The sequence below is a fragment of the Balaenoptera ricei genome, unplaced genomic scaffold (assembly GCF_028023285.1).
Source record: "Balaenoptera ricei isolate mBalRic1 unplaced genomic scaffold, mBalRic1.hap2 scaffold_403, whole genome shotgun sequence".
NCBI lineage: Eukaryota > Metazoa > Chordata > Mammalia > Artiodactyla > Balaenopteridae > Balaenoptera > Balaenoptera ricei.
In genome coordinates, this window is record NW_026777606.1 from 106,361 (window position 1) to 132,483 (window position 26,123).

At 40.0% G+C, this 26,123-nt stretch overlaps 1 protein-coding gene and 1 pseudogene across 5 annotated transcripts; one reads left to right on the forward strand and one right to left on the reverse strand.

Annotated features, from left to right (window-relative positions):
- Positions 1-289: 289 nt before the first annotated feature.
- On the reverse strand, positions 290-25,526 carry LOC132358777 (RE1-silencing transcription factor-like). 5 transcript variants are annotated; one of them, XM_059912124.1, is made up of 6 exons: positions 25,380-25,420; positions 24,346-24,546; positions 20,227-21,085; positions 16,971-17,874; positions 11,655-11,738; positions 290-5,947 (listed from the first exon to the last, which is right to left on the reverse strand). In XM_059912124.1, the coding sequence occupies exons 3-6, from the start codon at positions 20,278-20,280 to the stop codon at positions 3,978-3,980; spliced, it is 3,012 nt and encodes a 1,003-aa protein (XP_059768107.1). In that variant the 5' UTR covers positions 20,281-21,085; positions 24,346-24,546; positions 25,380-25,420; the 3' UTR covers positions 290-3,977. The 5 variants fall into 5 exon arrangements, with proteins under 5 accessions (XP_059768107.1, XP_059768108.1, XP_059768110.1 ...); XM_059912125.1 differs by lacking the exon at positions 24,346-24,546 and having other exon boundaries at positions 25,380-25,460; XM_059912127.1 differs by lacking the exons at positions 20,227-21,085; positions 24,346-24,546 and having other exon boundaries at positions 25,380-25,526.
- LOC132358778 (EKC/KEOPS complex subunit TPRKB-like) lies at positions 18,983-19,500 on the forward strand (annotated as a pseudogene).
- Positions 25,527-26,123: the final 597 nt, after the last annotated feature.

The following is a 26,123-nucleotide window of genomic DNA, read 5'->3' on the forward strand; positions in this document are numbered from 1 at the left end:
GACCTGTAGTTGGGAAGGAATTACTATGTAAAATCTCCTATAAATTGTCTGCAGGTTGTTTTTTCCCAACCTTCACCTCTGCCTCCCAAATAGCAAATTATAGAAAGACAGGCTTTAGACTACTACCCACTGGGATTGTTAACTCAAACAAAAACATCTGCCACAACCTTTCTACCTACCATGGGTTATCTGGGGTAAAAGATTTTGAAAATTAATACACTTGCAATTCCAGCCAAATAAATTGACTTCCTTGATACTTGATGTACCAATAATAAACAAAGGCATAAAATGCTTTTTAAAACTTTATTTCAACATAACTATACTTACAGAAATACACTCATATTGGTTATTAGAACGCAATTTAACTTATCCTACACAATTTGGACCAAAAAACTTGGTACATGGTTTGCTTTAAAAAAGAAAGAAAAAGCATTTGCAATCTGGTTTATTTTTCCATCTATTACAAATGTATATAAAAGATCCACCATCAAATGCTGCTAAAGCAAACAGCATGAACCTTGAGAAATTAAACTTTGGTTTGTCTCTGAAAAATAACACGTATTGCACTGTAAAAGTTTATAAAATTGGTGCAACAAAACATTGTTGTAATGCTTCAATGCCAGTTCACAAAGCTCGATAACTAATGGATGTTGATGAGGGTGGGGAGAGCCTATGTGTACGTGTGAAAATATAAAAGCTATCCAATCTAGTTAATATTGCATGTAGATCACAAGTTTACTCAAATCAAGATTCAGGTAATTGCTTAAATCTGAATTAACACTACTAGTCCAGTTCATCTGCTGAGGTCAACAAGGAAACTGCGCAGTAGCTGTTTTTCTGATTTGTGCAAAAAAGAAAATGAAGTTTCTTCCCCCAGGTTTTCAGTCTAGAACTGAAACTACAGGAAAGGTATTCCTTCCACTGTCAACATTCATGGGGTGATAGGCGATGACTCAAGCTTAAATCTGAATTAGCACTCAGATGAGAAATAGTTCCCAAAGTTAAAGACCACATGACTTTAGAGGTGACTCTAGAGGGACTCTAAAGTCATGACAAAGATAAAATGGCCCTTCTTGGGAGACCAGAGTAAAACACCCAGCCATAGTTGTAAGGAACCTTAACAAAAAATGCAGCCCTTTGTGAATGACACCTCAATTTAACTTTAAAAAAGAAAAACAGGCAGCCCCATAGAAGCAGCTCTGAAAAGAGGAAGAAAACATAACTTAAAATACCTTGAAAACCAATGTGAATATAGGTTCAGAAGATAGTTAAAAGAGATATATTTTTATAAGACTACCAAGGATTAGGCTTATAACATATTCTAATATTTCAACTTTTGCTCTAGTACTAAACATCAATCTACAAATAACATGTTCACTTTTTATTCCTTTATCAAAAGGGAAAATTCTAGCTTCAATCCTATCCAGTGGAGGGTATACTGAGAAAACAAAAAGATTCAAACAGTTCCATGCAAATATCACATTTTTCAAATGGAAGAACTCCCAACTAGACCAGAAGTTCTTATTACTAATGCACTTTTCATTGAAACAATTTTTAATAAGAACAAATACATGGCATTAAGGTTCAGAACCTAATATAGGCCTGACAATCAAGTCCTTGTTTTCTGGAAGAAAGGCCTCAAGTCCACTCAATTTCCAGTAACAATGTTTTCACAGATCACTTTCATAATAAGGAGTTTTAATTTCCTTCATACTTTTGTTTTTGGCATTCTAGTCTTAAAATCTAGATTAGAAAATTAGTCCAATTCCCCAGAAGTCAGATTTTTTCTTTTGAAGTATCAAAGAATGCACAAAACCTCTTCCCAAAACTGATTCCCAATCTGTAATTTGTACTTAACATGAATCTTTTCATATATACTGTAAAAGGTAACTTATACAAAATGTACCCATGAATATTAAAAAATATTTGTTAGACAGATTTAACTAGCCTTATAATTTAAGTTTTAAAACATAAATATTTGCAGCTTGATCTTCCATTGACAATGATTGTCGGAGCTTAGAATTCAACATCATTTACAAATCCCCAACGTGCACACAAAACACACACCAGTAACACAACTTACTCCTCATGTCTTGAGAGAATCTTCTGCTTCTTTAAATCTTTGGCCTCCCAGTCAATTCCAAGTTCAAATGTCTTTTAACTTGGACTTCACTCTCAGAATTTTAACAAGTTTTCCACCCATACTTCAATACTTTTTCTAATCTTTCCTGTTGCATTGCCAAACTCTGAAACCTGCCTCAGAGATCATCAGACAAAAGAAAATCAATGAAATATAAAGTGGTTATTTCAGAATAGGACATGGGAGAACTGGAATTGTTCAAGGTTCCCTATGGGGATCATACTTTATTGGGACTACAATGAATAACTGCTGTCAACAAGAAAAATCCTTTACTGGATTCTTTCATATTCTTTGGTGACTGACCAAAGAACCTACCAACAAAGTTTGGAAGTACATACTCTTCCATACAAAGTGCCCCACAGGAACACGAGAATAGCTGCAGCTCATCTGAGTCCTCGCCTGTAGAAAAAGGCAGTCACAGGAACAGCTAGGACACCCACTAGTTGGTGGAGATCCCTGAGAAAGTGTGATTTTTTTAATCTGGACTGAATTTAACTTTCACCAGCCTTTTTCACTGTATTCACAGGAAGTAGCAGCTGATCTACCAGCACTCATACTACCTTTCTCATCATAGGTTTTCTGTATAATCGCTATGGCTTTGGAATCTCACAAACTGATATTCTGTATAACTTGAAGGAGTAATTATGCCTCCTAATTCCAGATTTGCAGTTTCCAAATAAAAACTACAGTTCTTTATTCAGCGGAGTAGACATAAAAACACCAACCATCTATGAAAGAGGTTTTCCTCTAAGATACGATTTAACACCGTACATTTAGGAAGTAGATGTACTAAGACAGGCCAAAAGTTTACTTATGGTTAGTATTTGAGATAAAAATCCATTCAGTATAGACCTAGTGGCTTATTTATTGTAAAGTTCAAACTGAGAGCTATGAATTCACTATACGCATTTAAAATAAATAACTTATATGAAATGCAGATTCTGGCATAGATATGAATATCAAAATCAATGAATTTAACCTGCATGTTTCATTTGCTCAGAAATTTGCACACACTAATATTCTGCAAAAAAGACAATTGCAGCAAAGGAAAAAAGAAAACTGCCCTTTTGCAAACAAGATTAAAAGCATCCCTCCAAAGAGGAAAAAATAAAATGCAAATATATGTATAAAGTGTTACTGTTCAACAAAAATGCTAGTTCTAGAAAAAAATGTAACTGCATAGATTAAAAAAAAAAAACAACAATGTGCAACATCTTAAGCTATTAAAGCACCAAAATAAAAAAACACACCAAAATCAATGTTTTTATGACGATTAACATATACACAAATAAGAAATATGTATTGATCAAAATTCAGGAAGTAAATACCTTGGCTGATACACTGTCCATTGTTGGCAGAACTTCTCTTCAATTTAAATGTCTCTTTTCATCTCTAAAATAATTTTAAAGTGCTAACTTTATGTAAAGCAGGCAAATTCTTCAAGTAATTTGCTATTTAAGTATGCCAATTTTTACAGAGCTAAACAAGGAACTAAGAATAAACTAAAGTGAAACAGGAATAGACATGGGGAAAAAACTTGCAAGTTATAGCTGAACAAATCAATAGAATGCTCTAATACCACCTTGGCCCTCTTGGCTCAATTAAAAGCAAACGCTAACAGATTTAGCTGGCTTATTACACTAACTCCCTCGGATTTGCTAAAATTTGTACATCATTAGGTACATGGAGTCCTAAGGAAAAGAATGCCACTTAAAAATCAAGATTGGATACTAATTAAAGCAATTTTTTAAAAACAAAAGGTTGTCTACTACTACAAATGAACACAAAATGTCAGAGACCTTACAAACTAAGAACTGAAGCCTTGCCCAAAGTTTATTTACTCCTGCCCTTGAGCTGCCTCTTCAAGGAAGTATACATTAACCAAATGGCGATTGAGGTGTTTGCTGTAATCTTTTTCCTTTCTAAAAGAACGATCACAGAAGATACAAACAAAATCTCCCTCGGCCACTTTGACTGCCAAGGCTTCCTTTCCATTTTTTCTACTAGTCTCTTGTGGAACTGGCCGAGCCCCATTCAATCCAGAATCATCACTATCCTCTGACATGTTGTCACTTAGGTCACTTCCATCATGACTGTGGATGCCTTCATCTTCATCCATTTCCTGAGACTCATTTACTGCCACGGTGACGGGAGGTGATGCCACAGTAGCTGTGGACACTGCTTCACATTTTTCTAGCGGTAGAGGAAGAAGTGGTGGTGAAGTTGGTTCTTCAACTGCCGAGTCTCTGCCGGGGGGATTCTCTGTTTTCTTCTCATCAGTGTCCCTCTTCATTTCACAAAGCATAGTGTCAGCCTGATGTTTACCATCTAAAGTTTCACCCTCTGGCATATTCAAGTTTTGTTCAGAGGATGAAATATTGGCAGATGCCTTGGTAACAGCAGCAAGACCAGCTAGACTCTGATCTGCCTCTTCTGCTTCCACTTTTTGAAGGGGAGCTTCTTTATGTCCTTCGCCTGCAGGGACTAATTTTTGGTCTTCTGACTCTTCCTCTTTTAGGTTTTCCTTTGGCAGAGGTGGTGATGGTGGTAAGAGATCCTGTGCACCGGCACTTTCCTTTAGAAGCTGCCTGTCTTTAACAGGCACTAAGCCAACTTCAATAAGGACTTGCTCCTTCTGCGCCATTTCACTCTGCATGTTGGGCTTTTCCTTCCCATTATCTTTCTGAGGAGACCTTTTGGGCATCGGCTCCATGGGGGGAGGAGGCTCCACATGAACAGGCCCCTTCTGAACAACCTCGACCTCAGCGTGCCCCACAGCAGGGAGAGGAGGAGGAGGAGGAGGGGATGGGGGAGGAGGAGGAGGGGGCGGCAGCTCCGTCTGAGCAACCTCGACCTCAGCATGCCCCACGGGGGGGAGAGGAGGAGGAGGAGGAGGAGGAGGAGGAGATGGGGGGGCAGCGGGAGGCGGCTCCGCCTGAACAGGTCCCACCTCAGCAGACTCCACGGGAGGAGGAGGCTCTATCTGAGCGGGCCTCCTCTGAGCAGGCTTGCTGCTTTTTTTACATGGTTTACTTCTCAGAGTTTTCTTCTTTGCACTGTTTTTCATGCAAATACTTTGCTTTTTATTCTCCTCTACTTTGCTGTCACCCTTTGGCACTTCTTGACTATTTCTGGATTTGCTTTCTGCCTTCTTTTTCTTTTTTGTCACAGGTTCCTCATCATTAACAGGTTCTTGTAAGGAACGGGCTTCAGCTTCTGTCTTCCTTTTGCTTTTCTTGCTTTTACAGCTTTTTTCTGAATTATTTCCTGGGCGCACATCCATTTCTTTAGCTTCCATTGCCGATTTGCGAGTTCTGGTAGTCACTTGGCTTGAGGCATTACTACAAGGCTTTTTCTCTTTTGAAACATTATCTTTTTTCTCTACTTTGACAGACCTCTCGTTTTTCTTCCCAGTCACATCCCCCTTCATTTTTGTCTGCTCTGTTTCTGTTTTCTCACTGGTGATTTTGTTATCAGGCAAGTCAGCCTCTCGCTTTTTGGTTTTCTTTAGTTTCACTTTTGAGACATCCATGGTCTTATTAGGACAAGTAGGATGCTTAGATTTGAAATGATACTGCAGATTACACTTCTTGGAAGCTGCGTAGTCACATACAGGGCAGTTGAACTGCCGTGGATTAACATGTAGCTCCACGTGTTTTTTGAAGTTACTTCTATCTGCTGTTTTGTAGTCACAGTGTGGGCAGTTAAGAGGTTTAGGCCCATTGTGAACCTGTCTTGCGTGACGGGTTACTTCATGTTGATTAGAGGCCACATAACTGCACTGGTCACACTTAAATGGCTTCTCACCTGAAGGTAAACAAGAGATGTTGCAGAAGGCATACATTAAGAAATGAATTCAAGATTTACTCAAGCATACTTATAAGGAACTGGATACATGTAAAAAAACAAACAAACAAAAAACCACCAAAACTATTTCTTGAAGACTTTATCATGCAAATTACATTTACCATATTTATTTGTATATCCTTCCTCTATCCCTTGACACTGATTCTCATAGCAAATGGGAGAATAATTATCTCAGTTAATCACCATCTTCTAAAAAGTTCATCAAGCTAGGGCTCTCAAGCACTAATAAAGGACACAGATTCATCAAGAAATACACAATTACTGGAAAAGTGACTTGGGCTCTTGATGTTAATTTTGGGGCAAGGGCACTCAAAGAGATAAGATAATTTTAAAGTTTTTATGTTTAGTTAAAACAAATGTATAATGGAGTAGAACATAAAAATCCCATACATTTCAGATAAACCTTGAGGCTTCAAAAGAAATACTACACACTCTAGGCTACACTTCCAGACCTTCCGTGTGAAAGTTTTAAAAGAATGCTTTGGCTTCAGGGAGCAAAAGGATTTTTCTTTAAATTTAACCCTTTTGTGCATCGTGGCAACAGCCGAGTCAAGTTTCACTTAGCAAACTTTTTCACTGCTGGAGTTTCTAGTCTACAGCAAAAATATAACAAGTCAGAAATCTTTTCTTGATTTTCTCCCACCTTCTTCTAAAGAATGGGCAAAGAAACTAGGTAAATGAAAAGGGGCATACAAATATATATGGTATATAAAATTAGCAAAGAAAGTAATAATCACAGGTACATACAAGACCAGAAGCCCACCCCCAACCCCCAAATTAAAGGCATTAAGATTAACTCATTCTTCCTGAATACATACCTATCTAGATCACACTCTAGCAAATATTACCAAATGGTATCCATACCCCACTGGTCCAATGGAATGCATAGCAGAAAAATGGAAATTGACATTTATGAAAATTCATCTCTCAAACATTCTCAAATTCACATCAAATCTTATTTAATTTTTTTCATAAAGCAAAACTACTCAGACATGAAGTAAAACCATATAGACGGTAAGCTTTACATGATTAAAAAATGTCTGATGACAGAATACTCGATCACAAAAACAAAAACTTATCCGCGTATGTCAGATTGTAAACGTAGCTAACTGGACAACTCTTCCCCACATTAGTCCACTAACAGATTCATAAATGGAGGTTTCTAACAACATGCTGCATTAGTCTATACCTGGCCCTATCCTCTCCTCTCCATTGAATGACTTCAAAGGAGACAAACATTTACTTAACATATATAGACATAGAATGGGGAAAAGATGCGTGACATAACAGTTAAGAATTTGTTCTACAGTAAGAATACCTGGGGGGATCAAATATGGGCTCTGCAAATTAATGTGAAGTCTTGAGCAAGGTACTGAAAACTCCCTAAGGCTCAATTTCCTCATCTGTAAAATACTCTTAAGTGTTGTGAACTATAAATAATCTAATCCACATAGACCTCTTAGCAAAGGACAGATAGCCAAGCAGTCAATACACATTACCTGTAATGCATCACTTTTGGAATGGCTGGTAAGTTTTAGAATGGGTAAACAAAAGGGAAGATTTCATGTGTTTATCCTGCCTTACCATATAAACCCTACCTCTCAGTAAACAAAGAGCTGATGAATGGAGCTGATCTCTTTAGGAAAATATTTGTGCTCATAAAATAATTAAAATGAAAATGGTCATTTTTAAGTCCTAATGAATGAGGGTATTTACACAGCCAGCATCAAGCAAGGTGCAAACCTCCATCTGTGAAATGGTCAGGGAATGGGAGTTCGTAGGACTCTGTTTAAACAGTGATGGCATCATTTAGTTGCTTCATTCACCCTACCCACATTTTTGCTTTGTTGCCGTTAACCTCTTTCTTGTATTGAAAGATCTATTCATCAAGTTTAGTTTATTAATACCTAGCTCAATGAAAATTCTTTTGCCCTGTACCAACAGTAATATTTACCTGTTTTTGATCTTTATAAATATGTCAGATGTCTATTTTATTCTTCCTAAATTAATTTATAGAGATAAGGGAAATTCAAAAAGGGAGTTTTACAAGCTTTACACATTCTTATCAAGAAGAGCCCAGAAAGAGTAACAAGGGAACTTTTAATTAAAGAGTAATAGGGGGATATTACTCAGCAATAAACACAAAGTTCTGATAATGCAGCATGGAATGAATCTCAAAAATATTTTACAGAAGGATGTTACATTTAAATCAGAGTATCAGTTGAGGGGAGACTATGGGAGTATTGACTAGAAAGGGTAAGGAGAGAACTTTTCTGAGGGCGGTAAAACATTTCCTGTCTTCACCTAGATGGTAGTCAAACAAGAGAAAACATACATAAGGTCACTGACCTGTATACCTAAGATGTGTGCATTTTCATGTGTATCAATTAAACCTTAATAAAATACTATTTTTAAAATTATTCTAAAATTCACAAAAAGACTCTCAAACCATAACATGTTTCAAATACTTGGTGAAAGGAAAATAATTTTTGCTGAAAAAAATATTTTTCCGTCTTAAAGAGTAGTTGATGGAGGTGGAACTTGCCAAGTTGTTAGTTTCCTTTAACAAACATCCATTACACTCATAATGGGAAAATATTCAAAATGAACTCCTATGCTGGCAGGACAGGAGAACTATCCAGTGTGATACCTACAAAAACATCATAAACTGGATGTATTTCCTCCAGGATGAAATGGTAGCATATCCACTCAGAATAGGAAATGGAGAGCTGTGGATTATGTCAGGATCTCTAGACTACCCAAGTGAGGATACTTCAAAACCATTAGTTACAAACACCAATAAAACACAGAATAACACCAGATTAGGTTAGTGTGTCTGTATATTTCACTAAACCAATACTCTGATCCCTTCTTACTTTGGCCTCAGAAGACCTACCCTAATGGAAGTGCTCCAAGGAAATAACCAATGTGGTTTTGCTTTATAAACCAATCTGTCATTTTAGCTAAAATGTACCAACTCAGCAGAGCCTAGTCTCTTCCAGAAATAAGAGACTGAGCATACACTTCTCTTCCCTAAAATACATTCACATGAACAAGGAAGTGAATGCCCAAGGTGACCTATAAAGATCAGACTCAAGACCACAGAGAAAGCATCCAAGATATTCACGCCATGCAACCCAGTCAGAAAGACTACCTACCCAATTTGACCACACTTAGCCTCACTTAATTTGCAAGTGTTATTATCAGCAACTTCTAAGAGAAGTACTAAAACATAGGATCGGCTGGAAATAATTCAGCACACTCATACACAAAACAAACTAACCATGTTTGTTTCCGGTTTGTGACTCACAAATTGTTGGCATACAGAAAAAGACAATGGCTCTGCTCTCTCCATACTCTGTGCTATGCTGTAGCTTCTTGAGCCATTTTCTGAGCCATAATATTCTTTAAACACTGCTGATGACTGAAAATGAGGGTGGGGGAGTTGAGGCCAAATCCGAGCTCTTCTAAATTGCAAGAATGACAATTAACCTTAGGTAAAACACTTATCTTCTCTAAGCCAGTGTCCTAATCTATAAACTGGGATTTAAGTATTCTAGAAGTACTAAGATTATAGATAACAAATTCCAATTTTTCAGTACCCAGCATGCATACAATGAATAGTAACTGCTACTCATTATTTTAACACTTTTTAAATACTTGCTGTACTATAACAGCAACTACTAAAAATCACCTTTAAAATATAGCAGACAAAAGATAACAGTAACCAATGCAAAATCATTCAGGCAATCATTATTGTCTGGTGTAAAACACCATAGATAAAAATTTATACAGTGACAAAAGTATTATCGATTCAATGAAAAAAATACAAGTGTGTTGTCATTCTGATCCAGTGACACTAGTATTAGGTCAACCAGATATGACTTCAAGTGAGGCACATTATTAACTACAATTCAAGCATTTAGATTTAATTTCCAGTGTACAAGTTATACAAGGCACAGGGACAGAGGAAAAACTAAATGATACTATGAGAAAGCAAGTTTACACAAATCCAGAAGAGGGGACATTCCAGAGGAAAAAGGGCCATATTTCTCCAAGGCCTTAGTTTCCCCATTTGTAAAATGGTGACAATAACAGAACTTACTCATCATGAGACAGTTATGAAAACGGAAATGATCCAACTCATGAAAAGCTCTTAAATATTTTATTTAAGGGCTAGAGCACAAGTATCAGTAGGATATGATGGCCTACCCTCAATAAAGCAACCATATTACCCACAGAAAATGAAACCAGGAAGCACCCAAAAGTAATACTAAAAACAGGTTTCTGGTTAAGTGACTCAATAGTTTAGAAGATTGAGAAGGAACATTCAAAGTATAAAACTTGACAAGAGTGTAAGGTCAAGTTGAGCCAGTGAGCATGCTGTGAGCCCTCAGAGCTGCTCAAATTAGAATTCATACTATAATCAAGTCTTACTCAATCACTGACTTAAAACAGCAATATCCAATAGAAATAAAATGCAAGCAACATAGGTAACTTTAAATTGTCTAGCAGTCACATTACAAAAGTAAAAAAGAAAGAGGTAACATTAACTTTACTACTTACTTAACCCAATATATTCAGTATCATGCCAACGTGTAATATTAAAAAATAGATATTTTACATAATTTTCTTCATACTGTTTAAATTCAGGTGTGGCTAGTGGCTATCCAATTAGACAGCACAAACTGTTAACCTAAGGTAATTGCTAACTGTTAACTTAAGGGAGTTGGGTCTACATACACTTTGGTAAACAGCAAGATTTTAGCATACCTCCTCCACAGGGGTATATTTTCTAAATTTAGGAAGAGAGTACTCTGATCAGATGTGACTGCTCACCCAGGGTCAGTGTGGCCAAAATGAAATAATTATCCATTCAAGACCACTATGCTTTTTAACTTTGCCATCTACCTACGTATTTTGATAATGGGGACCAATTCTGGTGGTGATCATGATAATTTCAGTCACTAGAGGGGATATAAATCTCCCACTTGTTATAGCCCTGCATTTTATCTATTATAGGCTAATAAAATGGGATCCTGGACTATTTATCATTCTTTAAAGTTTGACTTTTATAAATCAGTCCTCAGATGCCCTACCAACTGTCAAGAGAATAAAGCCAAATTTCAGGACCTGAGCAGGTAGCTAAGAAGGAACCCCTGGAACCTGGCAACCACACACTATGAAACTTGGTGTTATACTCTGTTGGGGATGCGGAGGGAGAGTCGGGAAGGAGTATAAGAAGGCAGAGGTTATTCAAAAAGGATAAACCAGCCTTGGTCTATGATAGCAGTTCAACTTTTATTACATCATGGAACTTGATGAAGGTCTGATGAAAATTAAGGACACTCCTCCCAGAAAAAGTACACACATACATTTATATTTAGTTTTGGACATTCCACCTACAGACTCCCTGGTTAGGAATCTCCATTTAAATACAGCTCCACAAAAAAAAAAAAAAAAAAAAAAAAAAAAAAAAAAAAAAAATAAATACAGCTCCACACTAGTAGACCACGAATTTTTAACTCTAATTTCAAAATTATATCATAAATGAACTATAAATAAGGACCCAGTTCCAAGTCTAGAAGAACTTTCTTATAATGGTAGTATACCAAAGATGATAGAAACGTTCCCATTTCTTACCAACCTGAATGAGTACGCATATGTCTGGTTAAATGAGTCTTCTGAGAACTTGAGTAAGGACAAAGTTCACATTTATATGGACGTTCTCCTACAAAAATATAATGATTAGTGTTCAAATATGATAAAATAATGCAATTACAATTCTCACTAACAATATACACATCATTCAGTACTGAGCATTTTTTAACAAGGATTTCTTTTTTCCTGTCCCTGGCAAAATGATCAATTTTTATCATGTATTAGAAAGATTATTCAGAATACACCTAACTACATTATTTTAGCTTTGCTGACAAAAAATACCATTGGCTTTCTGAATTCTCACAGCCCTTTTAATTTTCACAATAATGCTACATGTTATTACATTAAATATTAAGAAATGAAAAAGTATCTTAGATCAGGTATAAAATTAGAATTATCCTTTTAAAAAAAATCCACAACATTGTAGATCAACAATACTTCAATAAAATTTTTTTAAAAAATCTACCCAAATTTTCTGATGCTATGACTTAGGTAACTTTTTTGATCCTTATAAATGATAAATCTACCATTTGAAATTGTTAGCTTAAAGCAATAACATTTTTGAGTGGGGAAGCTGTTGTTTTAAGCTAAAAATTTCAAGTGGTAGATAGAACTTTTATAAAATAGGTCAGTGTTAAAACAAATTATAATCATAAGGCCACAGGGACTGAGAGCAACTGAAGATGAGAGGCCAGTGATTTACTAAAGAATTTAAGACTCAAAGGCAGGAAGTGTGTATTTTTTGGAAGCACATTGTCAACCACAAAACATATCAAAAAACCAGCTTGCTAATTTGTTTTCATATACTCTTTAGCCACAAGGTAATAATTATGACCTCAGGCAAGCTTCCTCATCTGTAATAGTACCTTCACTTCCTAGAATTGTGAGAATTTAAATCAAGATAATATATCCAGAGCATTTAACGCGGTGCCTGGCACATAAAGGCCTCAATAACCATCAGTTATTATTTTGTCTACACTATAAGTTACAGTAATAGATGTGTCTAAAAAAATGGGATAAGGAAAAGACAAGTACAAAAAAAAAAGAAAGAAAAAAGAGAATGTGTTGATGATGGGACTTCCCTGGTGGCGCAGTGGTTAAGAATCCGCCTGCCAACGCAGGGGACACGGGTTCAAGCCCTGGTCTGGGAAGATCCCACATGCTGCAGAGCAACAAAGCCCGTGCGCCACAACTACTGAGCCTGCGCTCTAGAGCCTGCGAGCCGCAGCTACTGAAGCCCGTGTGCCTAGAGCCCCTGCTCCGCAACAAAAGAAGCCACTGCAATGAGAAGCCCGCATTCATTGCAACTAGAGAAAGATAGCGAGCAGCAACAAAGAACCAACACAACCATAAATAAATAAATAAACAAACAGAATGCGTTGATGACTGTGAAATGTGTTCCTAGTAACTATTCAGCTGTTATTAGCCAGTAGCTATAGATTAGCTGTAAATACATTATAGCAACAAAATGCCTACTTCGACCTGGAAGAATTTTAAAACAGCTTAAAAAACGTTGAATGTATTTCTGTAAAGAAGATACATACAGACTTCCCTGGTGGCACAGTGGTTAAGAATCCGCCTGCCAATGCAGGGGACACGGGTTCAATCCCTGGTCCGGGAAGATCTCACGTGCCGCAGAGCAACTAAGCCCCTGTACCACAATTACTGAGCCTGTGCTCTACAGCCCGTGCGCCACAACTACTGAAGCCCGTGCACCCTAGAGCCTGCGTGCCACAACTACTGAGCCCACGTGCTGCAACTACTGAAGCCCAGGTGCCTAGAGACTGTGCTCCATAAGAGAAGCCACCGCAATGAGAAGCCTGCGTGCTGCAACAGAGTAGCCCCCGCTCACCGCAACTAGAGAAAGCCCATGTGCAGCAACAAAGACCCAATGCAGCCAATAAATAAATAAATAAGTTAATGGAAAAAAAATTTAATACCCTTACAGATTAACATGAACAATCCACTAAGGATAATTTACTTTTAAATTCTTCATAACAAAATAGATTGCTTCTATCTGTGCAACTCACCAAAAAAGGCATAAATACTCTAGAAACACTAGTAATTTTTCAGACATACATATAGGCAAAAATGTCATTTTTTTTAAAATGTCATCTTTTAAAGTAGAATTTGTGTACTCCAATAAAAATTAATTAAAAAAAAAAGTAGAATTTGTGAACTGGTTAAATATTGAGACCACAAAATGAAAAATCTTTTGACTGAAGACTGAAATGAAAATCCTCAGCCCCCTAACATGATAACTACCTACAGAAATGAGATTCGGAACTTTGAATCTTAGTTGTATGTGACCCTGAGCACATCACTTTAGGCTTTCAGTAAACACTTACCCTGTTTTCCTCAGTAAATTGTTCTGAAGATTAGCAGAGAGTAGAAGAAAGCACCTAACACTGAGCCCTCAATACAGGAACATAAGAGACCCACTAAGTGAACTTGAAACGCAGGCTACCTAAGTGAGAAATAAGAAACAAGCGATTCCTGTTGATGATCATTTCTTATCTCTGCTCTTCAGCACTAGATGAATTTTTCCATAAATACAACTTCAGAACCATGCGTTTAATACCACTGATACTCTCAGAATTTACATAATCAAAATACTATCCTTCTGTTTATACACCAACCGTTTTGAAATTTTTTTCTTTTAAAAAACCACAAACTAGGTAATACCGGAGGGAAAAGCTTTTAAAAAGTATTAAGACAGGGACTTCCCTGGTGGTCCAGTGGTTAAGAATCCACCTCCCGGGCTTCCCTGGTGGCGCAGTGGTTGAGAATCTGCCTGCCAATGCAGGGGACACGGGTTTGAGCCCTAGTCTGGGAAGATCCCACATGCCGCAGAGCAACTGGGCCCGTGAGCCACAACTACTGAGCCTGCGCGTCTGGAGCCTGTGCTCCGCAACAAGAGAGGCCACGATAGTGAGAGGCCCGCGCACCGCAATGAAGAGTGGCCCCCGCTCGCCGCAACTAGAGAAAGCCCTCGCACAGAAACGAAGACCCAACACAGCTAAAAATAAATTAATTAATTAAAAAAAAAAAAAAAAAAAGAATCCACCTTCCAATGCAGGGGACATGGGTTTGACCCCTGGTCCAGGAACTAAGATCCCACATACCACAGGGCAACTGAGCCTGAGCTCCACCAACTAATGAGCCCGTGTACCACAACTGCAGAGCCCACGTGCTCTGGAGCCCCTGCACCACAACTAGAGAGAAGCCCACGCACGGCAACGAAAGATCCCACATGCCGCCACTAAGACCTGACGCAGCCAAAAATAAGATAAATAAATAAATAAATAATTTTTTTAAAAAATGTATTAAGTCCAAATAAGTTTAACACTAAAATGTGAAATGAGATATGTACAACCAATGTTAGCTATGTAAGTCATAACCTTATTGTGGAAATATCAACTTTAATGTGGAGAAAAAGTTAAGTAATGAATGATGAGGTATATAAAATACAGCTATTAAAATTAGTCACCTGGACTGCAATTAAGTGAAAATAAACCACTATAAGAAAAAAAATTAAATGGCAAAAAGTAGAGATCCTACTTAAAAAAAAAAGTATACATAAAAAATTGGAAATATACAACAAAACTGAAATTTTTCCAGTTCTCTCCATTTTCCTTTTTTTTCTTAATTCTAAAAATGTCTTAAATCAACTAATTTAGACTTACTGTTGAAAACATTTTTAGATTTGGGGGATAATTTTTAAATTGTTCACTGACTCAACAATTTTGAAAGTATCAAAATATAACTGACACCAAAAAAATCAAAATTTAATAAGACAAAGACACTAGTCACATTCTTTTTTTTAATACTTTTAAAAAATATATTTATTTATTTATTCAGTTGGCTGCGCTGGGTCTTAGTTGCAGCATGCGGGAATCTTTTAGTTGCAGCATGCGGGAATCTTTTAGTTGCAGCATGCGGGATCCAGTTCCCTGACAAGGGATCGAACCCAGGCCCCTTGCATTGGGAGCACAGAGTCTTAACCACTGGACCACCAGGGAAGTCCCAACAATGGTAATATTCTTTATGTTGACTTGCATGGTGGCTATGAGTATATATATTTGTAAAACTTCATCATTGTCAATAATACCTCAATTTAAAAAAGTTCATAAAGGTGTACACATAAAAGTCATGCACTTTTACCATATGTCAGTTATTACCTGAAAGCTCTACAGATTATGGCCAATTCTAAATTAGGCCCCAAGGTTTTCAGAAAACTGTGAAAGGATATAAAGTACTTACGGCTAAAGAATATATGGTATCTGGGATTTGTTTTATGATATTGCAGGTGAGGTTAGTTTAGTCTAACAGTTTGTTTAATTAAAACTGTTAAGTGATTAATGGTGTAGGATTCCCAAGTAACTCTCATTCCTATGCCATGTAATTGTGAAGTGTTTATACCTTTTTACTTTTGAAATAAAATGGTTTCGAAGCCTGGAGACAATCAATCACAGGTTACAACAAATTCCAAAGAGACTGCAAATTCTTTTACATAACTAGATTTTACAGCTTTAAATTACACAGAAGCCATCAACTAGAGCTTAGGAAGCTTGCTACACATGGTCTTTCTTGTAATGGAATTTCATCTGCAAGTTTTCTTGTTTATGTCTACCACTTAAGCAAAGCAACATCAATTCCTCTCCTCAGTATGACTCACTTCAGCATGGGGTTCAGTCCTGCAGAGTGACAACTACTCAAAAAGGGATCTGATGCAAACAGCATTCCACAGCCCCTTTTCACTTCTGATGCAAAGAGTAGAGTACTAGGTTACCCTATCCATTTTGTTCAGTCCAGCAATCAGTCCTCAAAGGTACCAATTCGTATCAGGAAAATGTTCACATAACTATCAGTAGTTACACTGTTTTTAAAAAATGAGACCCCTTAATTACAAAGATTTGAAAGTCAATTTAAAAGTGAATAATTAAGGGGTGTTGGAGAGAAATGGGGAGCAACCACTGAGAGGGGTTTCCTTTTGGGGTGAAGATGTCCTAAAATTGACTGTGGTGTTGGCTGCACAAGTCTGTGAACACACTAAAACCAATGCATTCTAACTTTCAATGGATGAATTGTGTGGGAGTGGAGTACATCTCAATAAAGCTGTTACTGAAAAAAATGAATTGCCAAATGTGACAAAATATTAATAACTGTTGAGTATAGGGGATGGGGACCCATGGGTGCAGCGAGGCATTCTCTTTGCTTCTGAGATGTTTGAAATTTTTCATTTTTAAAGTGTTTCATTTGGGGGGTAGAGTACACTTATAAATGAGAAAGGTCCTCTTACCTGTATGAGTTCGAACATGCTGAACATAATTGTTTTTTCTGTCTGAAAAATAGTTGCATTTTCCACATGTGTATACCTTCCTTGGAAAATGGTTTCTCAAGTGTTTCCTCCAGTGATATTCGCTTACTGTGGTGTACGTGCAAATGATGCACTTGTAGACTCGCTCATTGTCCCCGGCTCGGGTGTGGTGTTTCAGGTGAGCAGTATAGTGATCATAGCGATTGGTATTGTAGCCACAGCGGTCACAGCGAATGGGGCCCTTGGAGAAATCTCCCTCTTCCCCAGTGGAAGAGCCACATTCCCTGGCTTTGGCTTGCTTCTCTGCACTTTCTTCCACAAAAAATTTCTTGGCACTATGAACTCGGATGTGATGCACAAACTGTTCTTCAGATTCTGCTTCATACTGGCATGGTTTACAGCGAAAGGGCTTGGTCTTCAAGTTCTTGCATTTGTCCTCTGCTACAGGTGTTTCCCGAGGAAGATCTTTATTTGCGCTGTACGGTTCTGAGGCAGCTGACACCTCAAACACAGGCCGTGGTTGGACAACACTGAGTTCCAAACTCTCCAGTTCCATGTTTTCCAGCCCACTGGACTCGCCTTTTACCTCAGGAGACTCCTCGAGTCCTTCTCCATCACTATCTGAAAAGTTGTTATCCCCAACAGGCATCAATTCTGCCATCTGTCTTTCTTCGCCAACCAGGTAATCACAGCAGCCGCCGTTTACTTCCCCAGTTAAGGCCACATTTGCCAACATGATGAGCTGAGGCGCAGCCAGTTCAGCTCTGGACAGATCAGGCAAGTCATACATGTCGTTAGGCAAGGCCATGCCCATGGTGCCACTGCCGGTGAACAGACCTCCTCCTCCGGAAGACTGCCCCATTACCTGGGTGGCCATAACGGTGTTCTGCATTCAAAACAAAACAAATAACACGAAAGCACCAGTTTAAACACAACTTTTACTGGTCTAAAACCACAACATCACTGTAATTCTTCGTAACTTAAAAAAATACATTTTCCCATATAATCTTTAAACTCAATCAGCCTCATTAACTACTGAAAATAAGCCTTTACAATATTTTGTAATTCCAAATTCTCTTTACTACAGTCATCAAAAAAATTTCTATGACCCCCTACAAAAAATTCTATCAAGCGTTTGACACAACTCATCCATCTACTAGGTCTACCACTGGCTTGCCTTCCCTCAAGCACTTTTACTTTTTCTAGTGGAAAAATATAAGTAACCTTCATTTTTAGTGCTAATTAAAATTTTATTTTAAATTCCGTATATGAACAGTAAACTGCTGTCCTCTCAAATCCCCCTTCAAAAGTTTACTGGTCTGAATCAGAAAGGGGAAAAATTCAAAAGCCAACTGTGCACTTATTTAGTACAGTCTGGAAAGTAGAAGCCTGTAATTATTGGCCAATGGATTAAATCTCATATGAACTCAACTACCTCCAAAAGAATAAACTACAGTTGACCGTTGAACAAGGGGCTAGGGGCACTAACTCCCTGGTGTAGTTTATCTTAAAATCTGAGTATAACTTTTGACTCCACAAAAACTTAACTACCAACAGCCTACTGTTGACCAGAAGTTTACCGATAACATAAAGAGTAGATTAACACATACTTTGCATGTTACACGTATTATATACTGTATTCTTACAATTAAGTGAGCTGAGAAAAGAAAATGTTATTAAGAAAATCATAAGAGGGGCCAGGCTGGGCTGGGCTGAGCGGGAACGGGAGACTCAACCCCAGCACCCATGACTGTGATTTTCCAGGTGATGCCCGTGATTCTTGATGCCTTCATTTATCCAACACCTTCCGAGGCCTGGTCCTGGGATGCAGCCTGGCAATAATCAGCTCAGTCTCTCCCTTTGAGGGCTGACAGCCTAGCAGCGATACATCATCCTGATAAGCCTGCGACTCACCAAAGTTGTGACAAAGTAGCTTGCAGAATACGGAGCTAGTCCTGGGGTTCTGGGCCCGCTGAATCCTGCTTATCTATGAAATGCAGTTAACACATCAGCTGGACCTACTTCCCAAACACAGGGTGACCCTCCTGTTATTTAATGATGTAAAAAATGCTTGAGAATAAAGGCCATGGAAGGTGACACTGATGGCTCGTTAATAAACCCTACAGTGACTGTCGATCCATTTCAGATACTTGTGGCAGCAAACAAAGCAGTTCACCTCTACAAACTGGGAAAAATGAAGACAAGAACTCTATCTACTGAAATTATTTTCAATCCTTCCCCAAATAACAACACTTCAGAGGCCTTGAAAAAATTTGGTACCTCGGCAAATGACACATCAATTCTAACTGCTTATATTGAAGAGGGAGAAAAACAAATAAATCAAGGAGACCTAATATCTCCGATAGAAGGTCAAGTTTCTCTGAAAAATCTCCCAGAAATAACACATATTACAGAAATCAAAAAGATATATAAACTATCTTCACAAGAAGAAAGTATTGGGACATTATTGGATGGTATCATTTGTAGAATGTCAACAAAAGATGTTTTGTGAAATGGGGACTTCCCTAGCGGTCCAGTGGTTAGGACTCCGCGCTTCCAATGGCGGGGTGCGGAGGCACGTGGCTTTAATCCCTGCTCAAGGAACTGAGATCCCACATGCTGTGCAGTGTGGCCAAAATATAAATTGGAAAAAAAAAAAAAAAAAGATGTTTTGTAAAATGACAGAAATATTAAAAATTTTCAGCACTTAAAGAAAGAAAATCATAAGTGAAAATATATTTAAAGTACTGTATTTATTGATACCATAAGTTTGTGTACAACATGTGTATAAGACATCCATCTTGTCTTATACGATACAAAATACTGTTGATGTTAAACATATTACTAACACTAGACATCAAAAATGAAAATATGAAAAAGAAATTCATACTTATTTACAGGTATAACATTTATGCATTGACAACAAAGAAGCAGCAATATGATTGCTTTATGGTAACCTAATATAATCAACACGATTGCATCCCGGTTGTCTAGTGTACATGCAAATGAATCTTTATAGAAATTTTATGGCATATAGTATTACAGTTATATTCATCATACAGCATTGGAAATGTCACATTTTTTTTAAAAAGCCACTTACCTGAGATAACAGGCTGATACAGTTTGACCAAGTAGGAGAGAGAAAGGCATACTGTATGGTACTATAATTTCTGAAAGCAAAGTTATAAAACAGTAGGAAAACTAACACATCATTAATTTTATATTAAATATCAGTCACCTTATACCAATGTAAGGATAGGCTATCCACTTCAATACAGGTTTTGCACACCATGTTCTACACAATGAACCTGTAGGCGATAAAGATGATGACACAATAACGTCTCAGGGTTCTTGCCATAAAGTTACTAGATTTTCACAAGACACTCACACACAATAGATAAGTTCATTAACTATACAGTATGATGATTATTTACTATTCATTAACTGGAAGTGGATCATCACAAAGGTCTTCATCCTACTAGTCTTCATTCACACTGAGAAGGCTGAGAGGAGGAAGAGGAGGGGGTTGGCCTTGCTGTCTAAGGGGTGGAAGAAGTGAAGGAGATGAAGGGTAAGGCAGGAGAGCCAGGCACACTCCTGTAACTTGATGGAAATACATCCTAATTTTTGTCTGACTTTTTTGCTTTTTTTATTTCTCCCAAAATGTTTCTATGTGGTACCAATCCTTCCACGCTTTGCTTTAGTTTTAGTGCCTGTATCACAGAAGGTCCATGCTGTGAAAGGAGTCAAAAACAGTCTTGAATAATCAGAACCCTTCTGCCAGATTGTCAATTTGTTTCTGACACTGCTTCTTCTGCATCTTATTCCTCATCATCTGGCGCTGGTTCGAAAGCACTCATCTCCATCAAGTCATCTTAATTCCTCTGATGTGTTTATTAGCTCTTGAATTTCTCCAAGATTCCTATCTTGAAACCCTTCACCCTCCACCTTTTTTTTTTTCTTTTTGCCATATCCAGAATCTCATGATTTCCTTGATTGGCTCTGTTGTAAATCCTGTAAGTCATGCACAACATCTGGACACAGTTTTCTCCAGCAGGAATTTACTGTTTGGGGCTTGACGGTCTTCACAGCTTTTCCTATAACAACAGCCAACTTCAATCATGTAATCCTTCCAGACTTTCATGATGTTCTATCAGGGTTCCCCTTCCACAGCAATGACAATCTTTCCAATCTTTCCATAGACTACCACGTGTAATGAGCTTTAAAGACTCCCTAATCTAGAGGCTGAATTAGAGACAGTTCTGTCTGGGGGAAAGTAGACCACTTCAACACCATTAATGTTGAACTCATGGGGTTCTGGGTGGCCAGGGGTATTGTCCAAATCAAAACTACTTTAAAAGGCAGTCCCTTACTGGCAATGTATTTCCTGACTTTAGAGAGAAAGTATCAATGGAATCAATGCAGAAAAAGGGTTCTCATTGTCCAGGCCTTCTTGTTGTACAACCAAAAGACTGGCAGCTGGGGACTTCCCTCGTGGCACAGTGGTTAAGAATCCGCCTGCCAATACAGGGGACACGGGTTCGATCCCTGGTCCGGGAAGATCCCACATGCCGCAGAGCAACTAAGCCCGTGCGCCACAACTACTGAGCCTGCAATCTAGAGCCCGCGCACTGCAACGAAGAGTAGCCCCCACTCACTGTAACTAGAGAAAGCCCACACGCAGCAACAAAGACCCAACGCAGTCAAAATATATATAAAATAAATAAATTTAAAAAAAAAAAAAAGACTGGTGGCTGGTGTTTATCCTTTCCCTTCAAGGCTTGGGGGTTAGCAGCTTTATTTAAGGGCGGTCCTAATCCTAAACCCCACTGCATTTGCACAAAACAGAAGAGTTAGCCTATCCCTTCCTGCCTTAAATCCTGGTGCTCATTTCTCTTCCTAATAAATGTCCTCTGTCTCATTTTTTTCCATAATAGGGCACTTTTGTCTGCATTAAAAACCTTGAGAGACTTGTGGTTGCCAAGGGGGAGGGGGCATTGGGAGAGGGATAGAGTGGGAAGTTGGGGTTAGCAGATGTAAGCTATTATATATAGAATGGATAAACAAAGTACTACTGTATAGCACAAAGAACTACATTCAATATCCTACAATAAACCATAAAAAAGAATATTAAAAAAAAGAATTTATATATATGTATAACTGAATCACTTTGCTGTACAGCAGAAATTAATACAACATTGTATCAACTATACTTCAATTAAAAAGTCATTGAGAAAAAGAATAGCAATCTGAACAGGTTTTTTTTTTAACTGAAGTATAGTTGATTTACAATGTTGTGATCAACGACTTTCTTTTAATATTTATTTATTTATTTATTTGGTTGCGCCAGGTCTTAGTTTCAGCTCTCCAGCTCCCTAGTTGTGGCATACAAACTCTTAGTTGCGGCATTCACGTGGGATCTAGTTCCCTGACCAGGGATCGAAACTGGGCCCCCTGTACTGATCTTATTCACTGTGCCACCAGTGGATTGGGAAGTCTGGATCAATGATTTTCTTAACGGTGTCTGGGAACTTGTCTGCTGTGTCTTGATTGGCAGACACTACTTCTGTTATCTTGACATGTTTTAAGCTAAATCTCTTCCTAAAATTATCAAACCAACCTTTGCTGGCATAAAATTCTCCAGCTTTAGATCTTTTACCTTCCTTTTGCTTTAAGTCATCATATAATGACTTTGCTTTTTCTCAAATCATATTTAGAGTCCATAGGTATGCCTTACTTATAGCAATCCTGCACCAATGTAAAAACTGAATTTTTAATTCGAGATAAAAAGGTATTTCCCAAAACATGCAAGGTTTTCAGGCCTGCTGGCATAGCTGCAGTGATGACCTCACAAATTTCCTTTTTTTTTTAACCACTGGTCCTTAGGGTCAATTCATTTATCTTGAAATGGTGGGCAACCTCAAGTGCAGATATCAATCTACCCCAGTACACGTCAAACAATTCAACTTTTTCTTGTACTCTGCTTCTGGGGAGCACTTCCAGCATCACAAGTGGCACTATGGGGTCCATGATGTTATTCAAGGTTTCTGGTATTGCACTAAACAGGATGAAAAATATGCGAGAACCGTGAGTGGTGACTTTTTATTGCCACACAATTTACTGGAGAGACTGCTCACATGGAGATGATTACCTCACCTGGCATTTTAAGCAGATACTTGCAACACTTGAGCTCACCAAAATTAATAAGAGGTGGCCACAAAAAAATTATTACATTAGTACAGTATGTACTACAGTTAATTTTAAGCAATTATGATTTAATAATGAATCTTCATGTTTGCATTTCTGTGAATGGCACTCATACGTGGTTGGTTATGAGTTTGTGTGCGTAAGTCTTGATAAATTTTAACCTTTTATTAGATTTTTGTTATTTTATGGCAGTAAATGATATAAGACTACTATCTACATATATTTTACATATTAATAACATGTGTTTCCTAATTTTTTTTATATTAATAGGCTACATGGTTCATCTGTTAATTTTTTCAAAATACTGCAAATCTTCAAAAAATTTACAATGTTTCTTGAAAAGAATCCACGTATAAGTGCAACCGCAGAGTTCAATCATGTATTGTTCAAGGATCAACTATATTATTAAATGTACCACTTAGTTTCTTTCCCTTTCTTTTTTTTTTTTGTGATGACGACCTGTTAAAAAGTAAAAAAAAAAAAAAAAAATTACGGACCTTTTCTCCTGTGAAAAGAGAAGTTTGGTGTATTTAAGAGATCACAAATGAAACTAAAGAAACTTTCAAATCCCCATATAAAATAGCCGACCAAGTCATCTCCGCAATCAGCAACTTTCTTGCATTGCGCTTGACTTGGCTCACTTGCCTAGAGGAGCCATTACAAGATCACCTTGAAAACTTGTTGGTCTTTTTATAAACCGTCTTCACACTTTACTTTCTAATCTAAAAGGTGTAATTCTCAAATTAGGTGTTCTCCTGCAAATTAGAAAAAGCAAAATAGGTGGCAAAGGCTAAAAAAAAAAATGTTAAACCCAAAATGCAAAAAGTAATCCGTCTCACCCAAGTGCATAAACACAAACCGGTTGAGTCATAGGTACCAACAAAAGTTGGAATCAAATGCCATCACACAAAGCAAACGCTGTCCAAGGGTTTAACATAACAGCCCAGACTACTCGCTAATTTCTAATTCTTCCCAAACCCTAACTACCATCCCCAAAGGGATTTTAACGTTGGTCGGGAAGACTGTCCAAGCATAGTCCGAAAGCCCAACGTGCTGCGCGAATTCCTACGTGCTGCTGCCACCAGCGCCTGCCTCGGCGGCGGCATTCCTAACTGAAATAGGCATTCGGCCATTTTCTCAAAATACGTACCAAACACAAAGCAGCTCTTTGCAAACTCGGGAGCTCTCGCTTCCTCTCGGCTCGGCCCGCTCACTGCACCACTGACACACCAGTTGCCGCCACTCGTCCTGAACCTTTCCCTGGGCTCCCCAACACTAAAGACTGCAAGACGGGCAAACTCGGGGTGCCGCTGGGCCAGGCCAAGTCTTCCCCAGTCCAGGTTGCCCCCTCCTGGCCCGCGCGCCCGAGTCCGGGAAGAGGGAGGAAAGTTACCGCGTCGCCGCCGTCCCGGCTGCTCGCCGGCCCCAGGCTCGCCCTCCGCAGGGGGCCGAGGAGCCGCCGCGAGCGCCCTCCCGAGGCGCCGGGCCCCGAGCGCCGGAGGGGGCCCCCCGCGCCCCGGAAGTTTGCGGGTTCACTCCCCCACGGCGCCCCGCGGGACGCGCGCCCCGGCCCCGCCGACGGCGGCGGCTAGGTGGCCCCGCGCAGAGGGCCCCGGCGGCGGGGCGGCCCGAGCGCAGAAATCGCTGTCCAGCCCCATTGGCAGAACCGCCCGAGCCCCAGGCTGACTCAACCCTCCCGGCCGCACTCAACGGCGCCTTCCGGCGAAAGGGAGAGGCCGCAGAGGGAGGGGGCGGGAGGACCGCCGGCAGGCCAGGAGCTGCGGCGAGACCTGGAGCAGGAGGAGCACGAGAGGAAGTTTCAGAACTAGGGCCCCAAGCAGCTCCGCTCCTGGCCTCCCGACAAGACTCCCAGGGACGCCCGGGCCCGCGCGGAGGCGGCGGCCCGGCCTCAACTGGGGAGGGGGTCCCGTAGCCGCGCTGCTCCCCACCAATGCCCCCGGCCCAGCCCCCGGACCGCGACGGTGTAACCCGATCCCGCTCAGACGCCAGTCCCCGCCCGACGCGGCCGCCACCACTGGAGCCACAGTATCTGCAAATCAGCCCTGGACAGCGCCTCGCTCCGCGTCCTTCCGCGCCCTCCCCCTCCCGCGGCCACCGCCGCCACGACCGCCCGGCCGGCCCGCCGCCCCCACCCGACCGTCTCCCAGACCGCGCCACGCTTACCGGCCTTCCTGGGCGAGGAGGGGCGACGACCCGCGTCGCCGCTCCTTCTCGGACTACTTTTCTTTGTTGCTGGAGTTTCGGGGGAGGGGAGAGAGAGGGCGGAAAAGTTGGACGCTGGGGCAGTCGAGGCCCACGAAGACCCAGGAGAGGGGCTGCAGAGAGTGTTCAGGCCTCCGGCTCTCGCCCTGCCGTCCCGGCCGCCGCCGCCGCCGTCGCCTGGGGCCCTGGGCCTCGGCGGCGCTTGCTCTGCTCCTGCGCCGTGAGCTCTCGGGAGCCGCACATTCCAACACAGGAGGCTGCGCCGCGCACCCGGCCCGCGCCGCCGCCGCCGCCGCCGCCACTCCCGGGACACGCCCCCTCCACCGCCCGCGCGCGCCCGCGGGACACGCCCCCTCCACCGCCCCCGCGCGTGGCCGTCTGGCGCGCCCCGCCCCTGGATGAAGGAGGTTGCTCTGGGCCCCGGCGGTGCTGGGGCGCGCCAAGAGGTGGCGGTCCCTAATCTCCCCAGACCTCCAACTCTGACCCTTAGGTCTAAAGAGAAGAGCGCTCCGCTCCCATTCTTGACTTCCTTCATAAACTAACAACAGAAAAGTTATCCCCCAGCCCTGGAGTGCATGCACGAGAAAGGCGCTGTTAAAAGAAAAATCTACAGACTTTGACCATTCTCTTTAGAAGGATTGTCACCCGCCCTTTCAAGTCTAAAGCGCTCAAAAATACCTTTCAGAATCTCTTCAAGTCTCCACC